General features: G+C 52.4%; 1 protein-coding gene and 1 long non-coding RNA gene across 2 annotated transcripts; one reads left to right on the top strand and one right to left on the bottom strand.

Moving 5' to 3' along the window:
* Positions 1-2,116: 2,116 nt before the first annotated feature.
* On the bottom strand, positions 2,117-7,065 carry IL17B (interleukin 17B). Its single transcript, XM_010386856.2, has 3 exons — positions 6,984-7,065; positions 4,474-4,763; positions 2,117-2,450 (listed from the first exon to the last, which is right to left on the bottom strand). The coding sequence occupies exons 1-3, from the start codon at positions 7,002-7,004 to the stop codon at positions 2,219-2,221; spliced, it is 543 nt and encodes a 180-aa protein (XP_010385158.1). The 5' UTR covers positions 7,005-7,065; the 3' UTR covers positions 2,117-2,218.
* Positions 7,066-11,423: 4,358 nt separating this feature from the next.
* LOC115896330 lies at positions 11,424-12,083 on the top strand. The gene is made up of 2 exons (XR_004056211.1): positions 11,424-11,570; positions 11,917-12,083. It is a non-coding gene; the product is annotated as an uncharacterized LOC115896330 (long non-coding RNA).
* The last annotated feature ends 1,974 nt before the right edge of the window (positions 12,084-14,057 follow it).

Genomic DNA, 14,057 nt, shown 5'->3' with positions numbered 1-14,057 from the left:
AAGCCACCCTCCTGCAGCTCAATTCTTCCCACACCCTCACCCCACAGAAAGGGCTTGGAAACTGTGGGCCCTTCGTGTGGGGCTGAAGTCTTAAGACCTGGAGAGCAGCCCCAAGGGTGGAGAAGCGGCTGCTGAAGGGATCAGCAGGCACTGGCACAGGAAGTCTGTTTTCCATGTGTCTGGAACCCAGCCGAAGCTTCCCGGGGTAATTTTAACCAGTATCCACTCTAGAACAATACCAAAAAAGGTAAGTTACTTACCACCCCAGGCAGGCACATACCTAATCATTGGCCTTTCATGAATTAGACCCTTAAGACATTCAGAGCTAAAACTGCTTTAAGCACTAAAGTTAGAGCAGCCAAGCCAGGTATTCCTGTCCTGGGCCATTGGCCCTTTTATTAAAGTTAACTCTAAAGTGCTAGCTATTCTTACCCTCAGAATATAGTCTGAGCCCCTCAGCTGTCTTGTGGGAGAGAAGGTATTTTTAGACCCTACAACAGCTGATTTGGGATTTGCTGCAGGGGTTAGAGGGCCCAGGGGGAAGATTGAATTGCTAGGGGGCAAAGGGGGAAGTGGGGAATTGCATCCAGGGGTCACGAGTCAGCACAGCACGGACTTTAGCATATATCAGTCCACGCTGCTGTTTTTGGCTTTTTTTTTTTTTTTTAACAGTCTCACTCTGTCACCTAGGGTGGAGTGCAGTGGCACAGTCATGGCTAACTGCAGCCTCAACCTCCCTAGGCTCAAGTGATCCTTCCACCTCAGCCTCTCGAACAGCTGGGACTACAGGCGCGTGCCACCATGCTCGGCTAATTTTTGTATTTTTTTATAGAGACGAGGTTTTGCCATGTTTCCCAGACTGGTCTCAAATTCCTGAGACTCAAGAAATCTGCCTGCCTCAGCTTCCCGAACTGCTGGTATGACAGGAGTAAGCCAGCACACTGCCATTTTTGATCAGCAGAGTATCTTGATATAAGCCAGTGTCCACACCAGCAGCACCAGCATCACCTGGGAACCACCATTTATATATTAGAAATGCAAGAAAAACACTGCAAAAAAAAATGCAAAGTATCAGCCTCCACCTGAATCAGAAACTCTAGATGTGGGGCCCTGCAAGCTGTTTTAACAATCCCTCCAGGAGATTCTGATGCTCCCAGGAGATTTGGACAGGGCTGGAGGAAAGAATGATGACACTTCTCAACTTAAGAGTGTCTGTTCAAAACCAGAAATCCTCAGCTCCAAAAAAGTACATACATAAAAATTTCAAGGATGCACAATCCCAGGTGAAAAGCACCTGCTCTTTGGCAACCTGGAAGCCTTTCTTTGGGTCTAAGTCTGATCTGCAGAGAAATCTCAGAGCTGAAAAATACTTTAGATGATCTCCTCCAACCAGAGCAGGCGTCTGCTCCATAATACCTTTGAGAAGCTTGGCTTTAACTTGACACTTTCAGAGATGGGGAGCTCCCCGCTTCAAAAGAGCTTGTTTCCAGTGACCCTTAAGTGGGTAGAGTTAGCTCTTGTTAACTCCTATATTGGTTATAGCAACCAAGTCACATTAACATGGTTGAAATACAGACTTATAAACCCAAATTAAAGGAAATACATGGGCCGGGCGTGGTGGCTCACACCTGTAATCCCAACACTTTGGGAGGCTGAGGCGGGCAGAAGTCTGATCTGCAAAGAGGCCCGGGAGTTGAAGGTCAGCCTAGGCAACATGGTGAAACCCTGTATCTACAAACAGGACAAAAATTAGCTTGGTGGAGTGGCACACACCTGTAGTCCCAGCTACTTGAGAGGCTGAGGTGGGAGTATCCCTTGAGCCCAGGGAGGCTGATGCTGCAGTAAGCTGTAACTGGGCCACTTCCACCCTGGGTGACAGAGTGAGACCCTGTCTCAAAATAAATAAAGGAAACACATGATGGCCCTAAGTGGTAGAGGTGACCACATTATTTTCTAATAGGCCACCTCAGAACTCAGAGTGATGAAACTCAGAACCTTGGAGAATTCAGAGTGAGGAAAAAATCCTCCTTTATATTAATCTGAAATCTACCTCCCAGGAACCTCCTACCCTGACCCTGGTTTTGACTTCGAAGCCACAAGAAGCAAACCCAAAGTCTTGCTTTCAAAAGTCAGTGTTTACTTTTCATAGGCCTTTCTTGGCACAAAGGTGCAGGGAGGATGGTCTCAGGCTGCTGGCCTGGCTTCTGGGCCAGGTGCTTCAGAAGATGCAGGTGCAGCCCACGGCGATGGTCTCCATGACCGCACGCTGGCGGCAAGGCCCTGTGCGGGGCGGTGGCGGGCAGAGGCGGCGGCGCACAGGCACCTGGCTGAACACTGGCACGCTTACCATGCTGCGGTCCTCCTGCATGGTGAAGGGGTTCACACAGCCCAGACACAGGCACCGTGCCTCCGGCAGGTCTGCAGGAATACGGCTGGGGTCGTGGTTGATGCTGTAGGGAGCAGGAGAAAGAGCAGAGCGGAAGGTGATCAGGAAAGGGCCAGTCAGCACCCATACCCCACGCCCCTGCCTTTCCTAATCAAAGTTTTAATTTCCACAGCAAGACTGTGTTGGGCTGGAGGAAAGGCAGTAATCAACTCCGTGTTCCACGTGAGGAAACTGAAGATCATGGAAGGCAAGTTGAGAGCCCCAAGGTTATCCAGCTTCAAGGTCACCAGTCACCCAGCTTCCTTCTTTCACGCAGCCAGATGCCCACCCCAGTGCTAGGTTATGCTGTGGGGATCATGAAGTAGCCTAAGGCCTCCCTCTGCCTGCCCCACCCCCACTGTGTTTATATTGTTGGGAAACTTAATCCACGGAAATAAAACGTGCATTATTTTTATTGATGCCTAATTTCCACTGGCAAAGAAGTCAGGAGGTCTGGGTTCTATTCTGACTTAATCTCCATTTATTCAACACTTACATGCTCACCACATGAGCAGTTCTGTCCTAGATTTTAGGTGTTCATTGATGAACAAAGCAGGCAAGTTCCCTCCTGGTGCTCTCATGGAGCCTCACATATAGGGACTTGCTTTGTGACCTGTCCTTTTCTGCACCTCGGTTTCCCCATCTGCTAAATACGGGACAAGGAAGTGGGTGAACTGGACCTGTGGACATAGAGCATTACCATCACCTTATGCTTGGGAGCTTGCTAGAAATGCAGAATCTCCTAAATCTGAAGCTGCATTATTTTTATCAGATCCCTGAGTGATTCATGGGCACAGTCAGATGTGAAAAGCTCCGTTCTGGAGGATCTTTACCGACCCTTCCAATGGTCACATTCTGGAGCTGCACTGTTCAATGCAGTAGCCACTAGTTTCATGTGTCAGATTAATCAGGCTGGGCATGGTGGCTCACGCCTGTAATCTCAGCACTTTGGGAGGCCAAGGCAGGTGGATTGCTTGAGCTTAGGAGTGTGAGACCAGCCTGGGCAACATAGTGAGATCCTATCTCTACAAAAAGTACAAAAATTAGCCAGGTATGGTGGTGCATGCGTGTGGTCCCAGCTACTTGGGAGGCTGAGGTGGAAAGATTGCTTGAGCCCAGGAGGCAGAGGCTGCAGTGAGCTGAGACCATGCCACTGTACTCCAGCCTGGGTGACAGAGTGAGACCCTGTCTCAAACAAAAAATAAAAAAATCAAAGTTAATCCCTCAGTCACAGTAGCCACATGTCAAGTACTCAGTAGCCGCATGAGGCTAGTGGCTACCGTACTGGCTTTACATCATCACAGAAAGTTCTGATGAACAGTACTATTCTAAAGTCTCAGGGTATATGTCATGTGGCTGAAAAAATCTCTGGCCTGGGTTTGTGAGTGAGGACCTCAGGGTCAACCAATTCCTTCATCTGTGGTCCTTTCTGTGGGTTAGGCACTGAGCGAGGAAGCGGAGCTACAACCAAGAGAGGACACTGCTGCCATCGTTATCCAGGGCATCGGGTCTTGATTCCCACATCACAGCCTGCTGTGCGCCCTGAGCACATGGAGCTATAAGAAATAGTACTTTCTGGGCCTCGCTGCTGGAGGTTTGGATTGGGCGTGGGAATCCCTAGGTGATTCTGATGCTGGCACTGGGAAGGCCCAGGTCCAGCATGAGACACAGACGGGAACATGCATGGAAGTGCCACACCTGAGAAGGGCGTCAGAGGCCCACAGAGCAGAGGAAGTGACATCTGGGGAAAGCCTTGCAGGCACTTCCACGGAGACTCGAAGAACAATAAGGGCAGTGCTCTGCATGGATTTCTCATTTAATAAGACTCTGAAGTAGGTACTACTATTGCCTCCATTTACATCGAGGAAACTGAGGCCCAGAAAGGCTAATCCATTTGCCCAAAGCCTCGCCGGCGAGTAAGAGGCAAAGCTAGGATCCGAATCCAAGCACCCAGACCTCTGAATCTGAGATCTTAACCATTACAATGACTGGGACGTGGGAAAGGCCCCCGCCCCCCAAAGACAGCTTGCCACCACTGCCCAGCCTACCTGTAACCCCAGGGAGACAGGCTTCTCTTGTTGGACATCCAAAGCTGCAAGTTGACCTCACACTTCCTCTTGGCCAGCTCCGAGCTGTTCCTCAGCTGGGCCACCATCTCCTCGATGTTCCTCTCATACTCTTCCATGCGGGCGTACGGTTTCACCCGTGACACCAGGTCCAGTGGCACCTGGTGAGGGCCAGGGGCCAGCGGCCCAGACCGCCCTTGCCCCTTCCTCTTGCTTTTGGGGCTCCTGGGCTGGCCCAGCCCCAGGAAGATGGAAATGGTAAGAAGGAACAGCTGGGGAGGAAAGCCACAGGTCAAAGGTGGGAGAGCCAAGTCTCTTTCTGGGCCAAGACTTGGGATCCATGGTCCTTTCCCATTGCTCTTAGGGGTCTCCCAGGCTCAAGTCTGACTCTGCCCACCATCCCCCAGCTCTCCCTCCTCAAATTACCCCGTTTCCTCTCTCTTGTGTGCTCCAGCCTCTGGTCTTCACTCGGTCTTACTCTCAGCATGTTCCCTCCTGCCACACGGACTTTGCACAGCCTCTGCCTGCAGCATTCTGCCTCTTCACCTCCTGGACACCTTCCCACCCCTCGTGTGTCAGCTTTAGCACTGCTTTCTTAGGGATGTCTCTGGACTTTCTTGGGCTCTCATAACCCACACGCCTCTTGTATGACTTCAGTCTTATAGTTTGTATGTACGATTCTTTTATGTGTCTGCCCCCAACTCAGCATGGACTCCATGAGGGCATGTGTCTCTTTCCACACACTGTCATATCCCCCATGTCTGCATAGCACATTCAGTGAACACTCGCTGAGTAAATGAATGGCTGTCCCCATCGCTGCCCTTCTGTCATTTATGTCTGAGAAGGAAGACAGTGAACAAGAAGACAAACACTCAGGTCTCACTAGCGACAAGTCCAGGATGGGCCCGTTCAGGGTGTGGCTGGAGAAGAGTGGGGCCTCCTGCTTAGCTGTGCAGGGACAATGGCCTGGGAAACTTTTCTGGGTAAGGGACTTGTCAGGTAAGGCATGGCAGGCATGGGCTGAGGGAATTGAAGTATTACAGGTGTGGGAGGGGTGGGTTGGGGAAGATGAGAGAGGAGGTTTGAACTGGTTAAGAACTTTGCTGAGGCTAGGCACAGTGGCTTACGCCTGTAATCCCAGCACTTTGGGAGGCCGAGGCAGGTGGATCACAAGGTCAGGAGATCAAGACCATCCTGGCTAACACGGTGAAACCCTGTCTCTACTAAAAATACAAAAAAACTAGCCAGGCGTAGTGGTGGGTGCCTGTAGTCCCAGCTACTCAGGAGGCTGAGGCAGGAGAATGGCGTGAACCTGGGAGGCGGAGCTTGCAGTGAACAGAGATTGCACCACTGCACTGCAGCCTGGGCAACAGAGTGAGACTCTGTCTGGAAGGAAGGAAGGGAGGGAGGGAGGGAGGAGAAAGAGAAAGAAAGAAAGAGAAAGAAAAACTTTGCTGAATGGAATGGAGTGTTGATTAAGAGTGGGTGGGAGGAAGAGGGGATGAGATGAAGTTGGGAAGATGGGCAAGTTGTGGGCTAAGGACATCCTGTCCACCTGCACTGCCCTCCTTCCCTGAGCCTTCCCTCTTCCGGTCATCCCCCAAGCCCTTCTCACACATACACACCCCACCCATTGCCATCCACTTCTCCCTCCCAGCACCACAGCATCAGGAAAGCCTTTGGCTCACAAGGAAGAGGACTCGGGCCCGGCAGAATCCAGACTCCCCAGGAATCCAGAGAGAGAAGGGACAGTGCCTGCATGTGAGGCAGAGCTCCCAGGATGGAGGCACCTCTGACTCCTCCTAAATTGAGATAGGCGCCATATGTTCCCTGTATGCCTCAGCTCACACCCCACAGCCCTAGCCCATGCCTGCTTTATCCAGGCTACCCAGCAAGTCTTGACCCTAGGAAACAAGTTGCAGCAGAGCCCCTCTTGGCAGAGGTATTTGCTGGCACAAAATCTGCAACAGAGATGCCAGTTGCTAAATTCTTCCTTTTTGGTCCTAGATTCTAGTGCAGAAAAAAATGTCTCCCTAACAATAGGCTCTCTCATCAGAGTTTCTCACAGGGCATTCTTAAACTCTGGCTCTCCACTCGGAGAAACAGAGAATAGAATCAAAGTCCCCCTCCCTCACTCTCCAGATGGGACACTGAGAAATAGAAGGACTTGCCCAAGGTCACACAGCCAGGACCTCAGAAGCCAGGTCTGTTTGGAAAAACCCCGCTGACTGAGTTTGCCGGGATCTCCCCAGACGCCTCTGGTCTGAAAAGGCTTCAGTGTGCCCCGGCTGAGCCCCGTTCAGGAGCCTGCACTGCTGGCCATGGCTACAGTGACCAGTCTCGGTTTCTTTCTAGTCCTGGGGGAGAAGACAGAGAAGTTGCCTCTGCAGATTCCAAACCAAATAGAGGCACCCATTCATCAATAGGAAAGAAAAACTGACATATTTGGGCTCTAAAAAGGGGTGGGGGTGCGGCAGGGAAGCTCCACATACCATGTTGCGTGGCCAGTCCATTCCGCCAAGCGGCAAGGTCAGCCTGCAGCTGCTGCCCGCCCGGAACCCCAGATGCCACCGAGAAAATGGCAGCAACAGGATGGAGCGAAGCAATTATAGCTCAACTGGGGGCTGCTGGGGGAGTGAGTGGGTGGGCTCGTCATCAGCTGGGAGCCTTGGGCCCCCAGCTGGCTGAGCCTAGCGCAGTGGCAGACAGTGAGGGGCGTGGGGGCAGGCCAGGAGCTGGGCTGAGGTGCCCAGGGGCTGTTGACCGAGGGACAATGCCCTGTGTGTCTGGTGGGGCTCTGGCTGGTGGCACCTCCGCCTGTGGCCTGCGGCTGGCCGCCCAGCCAGCACCCACAGGGTCAGCTAAGACAATCAGCTTCGTTTGCTTTGGGGATGGCAAGGGGTTGAGGGTGGAGGAGGGATGGGCTGTTGGTTGGTCAGGAGAGCAAATGTTCTCAAATTGTGCTGGCCAAAAGCGGGACACAGGCCCCATCTCCCAGGGAAACAGCCTCAGGCGCTCCAGCCTCTGCCAGCCCCAGGTGAGTTCAGCAGCCCTAGGAGACCAAAGCCCAACCCCTCTAGATCACAGGGAAACTGAGGCTGGAGCCAGAAAGGGACTTGTCACTATTAACAGTGAGTTAGAGGTGTCAGAGCTGCTATTCCCACCCTGTCCCCATCCAGGGTTCTATCCACCACCCCATGTTGTTTTTCTTGGGATATTTTCTGCACAATTTCAGCCTGCTGTGAACATATTTCTGAAGCTGTATGCCCTCACTAAGGCCAAGTTTCAGATCCATGAGGACTTATGGCTGATTGTTCTGGCCTTCCTGACACAGCACTCTCCCTCCTGGGGTGGTCTCCACTCCCAGAGCCTGTGTGGCTACATGTGAGCTTCACCGTCAGCCACAGTTCCCTCCTCCGTAAAATGGTGGGTGTACCAGAAATAGAAGGTGGCCTGGCCCATTCCATCCTGAAATCTTTCTGAGCCTCAGTTCCCACATCTCTAGAATGGGAAGAATCATGGCACCCTCTTAAAGCTGCTATAAGGAATGAAGGAAATAACCTATGTTAAATAGCCGGCAACAGTACCTGGCGCATAGTAAGTGCTCAATAAACACTTAGCAGCTGTTTATTGTAGAGATTATTATAAAATAATTGTCTAATGATTATTATAAATACTAGCTGTTCTAATTAGCATTAGAGGTAGCACGGTTCTCATTTCTCTACTGACTCTCCCTTCAACCCCCTCAGGACCACCCTCCTGGCTGCTGAGAGAGGTCTAGGCCTCCAAGACTCAGGCCACAAGTTTGTGAGGTCAGATGACCCCAGGGTCAAAGGTCCTGAAATCACATGCTCAACTAACCAGCTCCTCTGGCCAGTGTCTCTCACCTCAAGTGAACAGTCCAGGCTGACGTGAGCGGGCACATCCACCCAGGGAGGTAGGAATGGCGGGAGGGAATGTGAGGAGGACAGAGGAGGGGCATTGTGAACAGACACTGAGGATGGCCCTGTCGTGCTGAGGGCCGGTCTTGGCCATTTACAGGAATCGTCTGAGGGGAAGAACGCAGGGTGAGAGGCGCTCCTGAATGTCACAAGATTAATCTGTCCGGGGCAGGCTTCCACAGCATAACTGAGACGCTGGCTGGGGCTTGGAGCATGAGAGATGCCACCATATTTGGTCAAATACTAGACAGGGCTCTATTCTATCGTTGGAAACTCCAGAGGGAGGGGGACTCTGAAAATACCTCCTCAGGCAACAAGGGCCCCGCCCCCACCGCAGGCTGTCCCGGCCCCAGCCCCATCAGCAGCAGGGCGGCCTGGCTGTGTTCTGCGCTGGCTCTCTGCACGCGTTCTGCTGTTGCTAGCAGTGGGGTCCCACAGACATGCAACTGGGGTGACCCTCCCATATCCACAGAACAGTGGCAAATTAAAAGATGGATCCTGGGGTATGGGAGACCCCTGAAACCAACACATTCTCCTTACCTGCTGGCAATACACACCCTTCACTTCTGCCTCCCCAAGCCAGGACTTACTTGTCAGCTTCCCCGGCTCCAGCTGCAGAGCTTGCTACTTGAGATTTCAGGCTCCCAGCCCCAGAGATGCTGAAGTAGCGGCACAAAAATCTGCATCTTAGCACGAGCCCAGTCTGAGCGACACGGGTCCTCACCCATCATCTGGCGCCCTCCTCCCACCCATTTCACTACAAGGAGACTTGGGTAAGGGAGGGTCCTACCCCAGCTCACACAGTACGTTTGTGCAGAGCTGGGAGCAGAACTCCTTCTCCTAAGTCATTCATCGCTCTTCCCTCAGACTTTATACAAACAGCTCCGGGCCAGGCTGGGCCTCCTTGCTGGTCTGGCAGAGACCAAAGAGCCAGGCCAGTCCTTGTGGGGGCCCCAGATCCTTCACAGTGGGGAGGGGAGCTTTGGGGTCTCCTGGCAGATGCTGTGAGGAGTCAGGCATGAGCCCAGCAACAGTCATTGGTTTTCCCATTCCTGGCCATCTGAGACCAGGAGGGAGACCCCTTCTTCCAGCCTTGGTTTCTAGAAACCCCTGGAGGGTCATCTGCCCTTCTCGATGTCCTGAGTGTGCACCCAGGCAGGCTTGTGGTACCCAGCCCCAGGACTCAGTGCCAGGCCTGAGAGGGAGGCGCAAGAACTGGACTTCCGGGGCTCCCACCCCACAAGCGAGGCTGGGGTCCTTGGGTCTTTACACGCAGAGGATGGCCATCACGCGTGAATGAAGGACTGGGCAGATGAGCTACAGGAGAAGGAGCAGTGGGTGACCAATGTCTCACTCAGAGCCCTCTACGGCAGGCCCCGTCAGGAGCAGTGCTGCACTCACCAGCAGGTGGCGCCACTAGAAAGCCAGCCAACCCTGAAAAATGTGCCGACCCTGAGGGAACTTGCACTCTGCCACCTCTTTCTCCAGGAGCGGCCCAGGACTGAGAATGAGGGGATGGGGCGAGTGGGTGGGGCCCTGCGCCTGTGCCTGGCTTCCAGAGTGACCCTTTTGTTGATGAGGACCAGAGCCTAGGAGACATCAGAGCCAGCCAGGAATGACACAGCCGGCCAGGGGTCAGGTGGGGGCTTCTGTCTGCTGAGTGAGTGATTGCCTTTACTTTGAGCAGCTGCTGTGTGCCAGGCCTCAGGCATTTGGCACCTGGACACCTTAATTTACAGAAAATAACAGTAACAATAAAAGCTGCTGCTTAATATCCACTTACTGACTGCCAGGCCCTAAGCTAAATCCTTCATGAAATCCTCCAAATAACACTGGGTGAGGTTCTAGTTTTATTCTGAATTACAGATGGGGAAACTGAGGCTCAGAGTGGTTAGTCACTTGCCCACAGTCACAGAAGATTCACAGCAAGTTTGTCTGACTCCTGCACACACTGCTCCCTGCGGTGGGGTAAGGAGAGGGGCGGCAGCCAGGAGTGGAGGGGGAATGTCCAGTTGGTCAGCTGGTCATTGAACGCGGTCTGTGATGGCCTCAGCCTTGATCCACGGCCTCAAACAACCTGAACCCAGTAGGTTCGGGTGCTCACTAGACCCACGCCCAAGCCCAAGTCATCAAGGGGATGCGAGAGCTCCCGGGGGGTCGTGGGGCACCCAACAGCATTCCTGGTATGTGAACTAAAATATTGATACATTGAATCAAACTGACTATAATACAGGGAGGCCATGCTGGGACAGAGGAGGGGGCCAGAGCAGAAGGACGTGGAGAAGGAGTGCAGCCGGGAGGGCAGAGGTCAGGCTCCACAGATGGGCTGGCCTGAGTTTCAGCCCTAACCCTTCACCGCTGTGTCATCTTGGGAATGTTAATTGACTTCTCTGAGCCTTAGTTTCTTCTGCAAAGTGAGGATAATAATAACTTGGCTCTCAGTGGATTGTTGTGAGGATCAAATGAGATAATGCATGTTAAAGTGCTTAGCACAGTGCCTGGCAAAAGTAAGTACCCCATTAATGGTAGCTGCAACCGTCATTCCTACAGTTAAAACGAGTTTTGAGTTGGCCCTTCAAGAATGCTTCTAGTATGTTCCTAGGGAGGAAGGGCATTATGAAGTGGGGACACGGCTAGAACCAGCAGAAGAATGCAAAGGTGCCTATCCAGTGGGTCCACCCTAGAGCGTTGGCAAGGCCAGGGGGACCCGAAGGATTGGGTCTAAGAACTTGCCCAAGTGAACCCAGTAAGATCAGGGAAGATGGGAAGAGGCTAGCCGGCGCCTTTGCTGGCTGCGGCCAGGAGGGTGCAGCCCCCTGGGGAGGTCCTGGCTCTCTTGCCATGCCGCCCTCCTCTCCCTCCCTGGTAGGAGTCCTTCTCCCAGGCCCATATTTGCACAAATGCCTGCCTCACTGCTCACTCCGGAGCCCCAGCCAAGAGGGGCTATTTTAAGATCCCTGGACGGGAACACTGTTGGTGGGAACAGCCCCAGCCAGCAAGCTCCCAGTTCTCAAAAAAAGGAAAGGCCTGGGTGAATGGGCGGCCCCTGGGGTGTGCAGAGGGGCTGCCACGTCGACATGACCCACTGCCCAGGCCAGGTGCCAGCATCTCCTCCCCACAGAGGGATGTGAAAGAATTGTGAGTTGGGGTAGGACTCCAAGAGGTGGTCTTGTTCACTGGTGACTGGGTCGCCTAGGCCTCTCTTCTGCACAGCATCCAGACTTGAAAACACCAAGTCTGTGTTTCTGGATTGCAGACTGACTCTACACTGTGCCAAGTCTCTTGTTAGCACTCACCACTCTTAGGCCATCAGGGGTAGGGGATACCTCATCCAGCCCCTACCAGAGCGGGAACACTAAGTGCCTTTGCTGGGAACCATCAATCTAGGAATATCATTTCTCTCTGAGGATGCGCAGTCCATTTTTTAAAACTGTGGTTGTTGAAAATAATTATAATTATAAAAGCTTTCTTTTTTATTTTGCAGAAGCCCTCCTCCTGTGGGGACAAGACTGCAGACTTCAGGCAATCGTGGTTGGACATTTGCCCTGCCCCTTATTATGTGGTCATGTCCACCCCCATCACTTCAGTGGGCCTCCGTTTCCTCATGGGGTTGTTAAAATGCATTAATCATTAAAATTATTGTTTGCCTGGTACATAATGGTACTTAATATTTGGCAAGTTTGGGCTGATATTTTCTAGTTTGGTTTGGTTTTATATGTGCCTGAGTTTGTTGTATAGTGTTTTTGTGGGTGTATGTGCTATTTTTGCTTTTTGATTATGAAGAGCCAGTATAGATTAATATTTAAAGCACAGACTTTGAACCAGAGTGCCCTGAACCTCATCCCTGCCACGTAGCAGCTAAGTCACCTTGGGCAAGTGACCTAACCTCCCTGAGCCTATGTCCTCGAAAGGGAGGTGGGGGGTTAACAAGATTATGTGTGGCAAGTGCCTGGCACAGGGAATGGCCCTGCTATTATTTTGTCATATACATTGTTCTTAGTTCGTCCCAATCAGGTGGCACAGAGCAATTCTAGTAAGCTCAATTCTAGCACTTTCTAACTGCCAGAGAGTCCCAGAAATAAAATGGACTGCCCTGGAAAAGAGTGATCTCTCTATCAGCAGAGACCAGAAGACCAGCCAGGAGGTTCTGGAAGAGGAAGGAGTGGCCCAGGTGTGTGTTGCGGGGTGGAGGGGTTGTCGAGCTTTTTTGTTTGTTTGTTTGTTTTTGAGATGGAGTCTCACTCTGTAGCCCAGGCTGGAGTGCAGTGGCGTGATCTCGGCTCACTGCAACTTCCGCCTCCCAGGTCCCTGTTAAGCAATTCTCCTGCCTTAGCCTCCTAAGTAGCTGGGATTATAGGCATGTGCCACCATGCCCAGCTAATTTTTGTATTTTTAGTAGAAATGGGATTTCACCATGTTGGCCAGGCTGGTCTTAAATTCCTGACCTTGTGATCTGCCCGCCTCGGCCTCCCAAAGTACTGGAATTACAGGCGTGAGCCACCGTACATGGCCGGTTTTTGAGCTTTTAAAATTCCCTTCCAGCCTTGAGAGGTCCAGATCTGATGTCCAAGACCTCAGGCTCCCATGCGGGGCTGTCAGGCCTGCTGTAGCTCACCCAGACCTGGGACAGGAAGGAGTGCAAGAGAGCCTGTGGGGACATGGAATAAACAGCCTGTCTCCAGGGCAGACAGAGGCGCCAGGCCCCCTGCCCACTGGAGTGTCCTCCCCTCAGTCCCGGGGGATGTTTATCCTCTGCTCAGAGTTTACAGGACGTCTGGATTCACAAGATCCGGAATTCTGACTTTTCCCCCAAAGCTGTCAACCCCTCCTCTGGCTGGGTGGGTCTGAGTCTGTTTTGGGTGGAAGGCCCCAGCCCTGCCCTCAGCAGAAGCAGGAAACAGGTACAGAACAAGAAATGTCCTCTTCAGCCCCTGAGAGCCACTCCTGGCAGAGGAAAAGGCCACATCTGTGGGGGCGTGAGAAGAAAACAGTCAACGTCTCCCAGCGGCTGCGTAGGGAGAGGAGTTCTGGGGGCTCATGGGCTGCAGGGGCTCATGGGGCAGAAAGGACTTCTTTTGCAGGTTGGGTTCAAAGGCCTGCACCCCAAACATTAAGCTACACACCGATGGTACTTATCAAAGTCTGCCTTGCATATTGGCTTCTGTTACTGGGTCAGAGACCGCTGTTTTTATTGTGGTCATTTTGGTGCATTATGTGAGTGCGAATTTGTGGGTGGTGTCTTGTATGGGTGTGTTTTGTTATTGTTTTAAGAGCCATCAGGTAGGAGCTGCTTATAGACAGGATGAATGTCTTCCTCTCAGATGCTGCTCTCTGCACCTGGCTCAGGGAGCTTGGGGCCAGCTTGCGATTAGGGCAGGATTAGCAGAAGAATGTCCTGAGAGCTACACACAACACAACACTTAGCGGACAGGCAGCAACTCTGAGACACATCACATCACCCTTGATGGCCATAGCCAAGGCCTCTATCCTCATCCTCCTGACCCCTAGAAAACTCACAGGCTTAAATCTCCCCCTGGCCTCCCTGCAGAAGCTCATCTACTGTGGCCTGAACTCTTAGAAGGCAATGTTGAGAAGCTGCTTCCGGTGGGGGTTTAAATATCTGGC

Source organism: Rhinopithecus roxellana, chromosome 3 (assembly GCF_007565055.1).
Source record: "Rhinopithecus roxellana isolate Shanxi Qingling chromosome 3, ASM756505v1, whole genome shotgun sequence".
Taxonomy (NCBI): Eukaryota; Metazoa; Chordata; class Mammalia; order Primates; family Cercopithecidae; genus Rhinopithecus; species Rhinopithecus roxellana.
This window is presented reverse-complemented; position numbering and strand designations above follow the sequence as displayed.

Coding starts and splice junctions, on each gene's coding strand:
- IL17B (XM_010386856.2), bottom strand. CDS start 7,004: ATGGACTGGCCACGCAACATG. Junction 4,764..6,983: donor TGGACTGGCCACGCAACATG/GTATGTGGAGCT, acceptor TTTCCTCCCCAG/CTGTTCCTTCTTACCATTTC. Junction 2,451..4,473: donor CTGTCTCCCTGGGGTTACAG/GTAGGCTGGGCA, acceptor TGCTCCCTACAG/CATCAACCACGACCCCAGCC.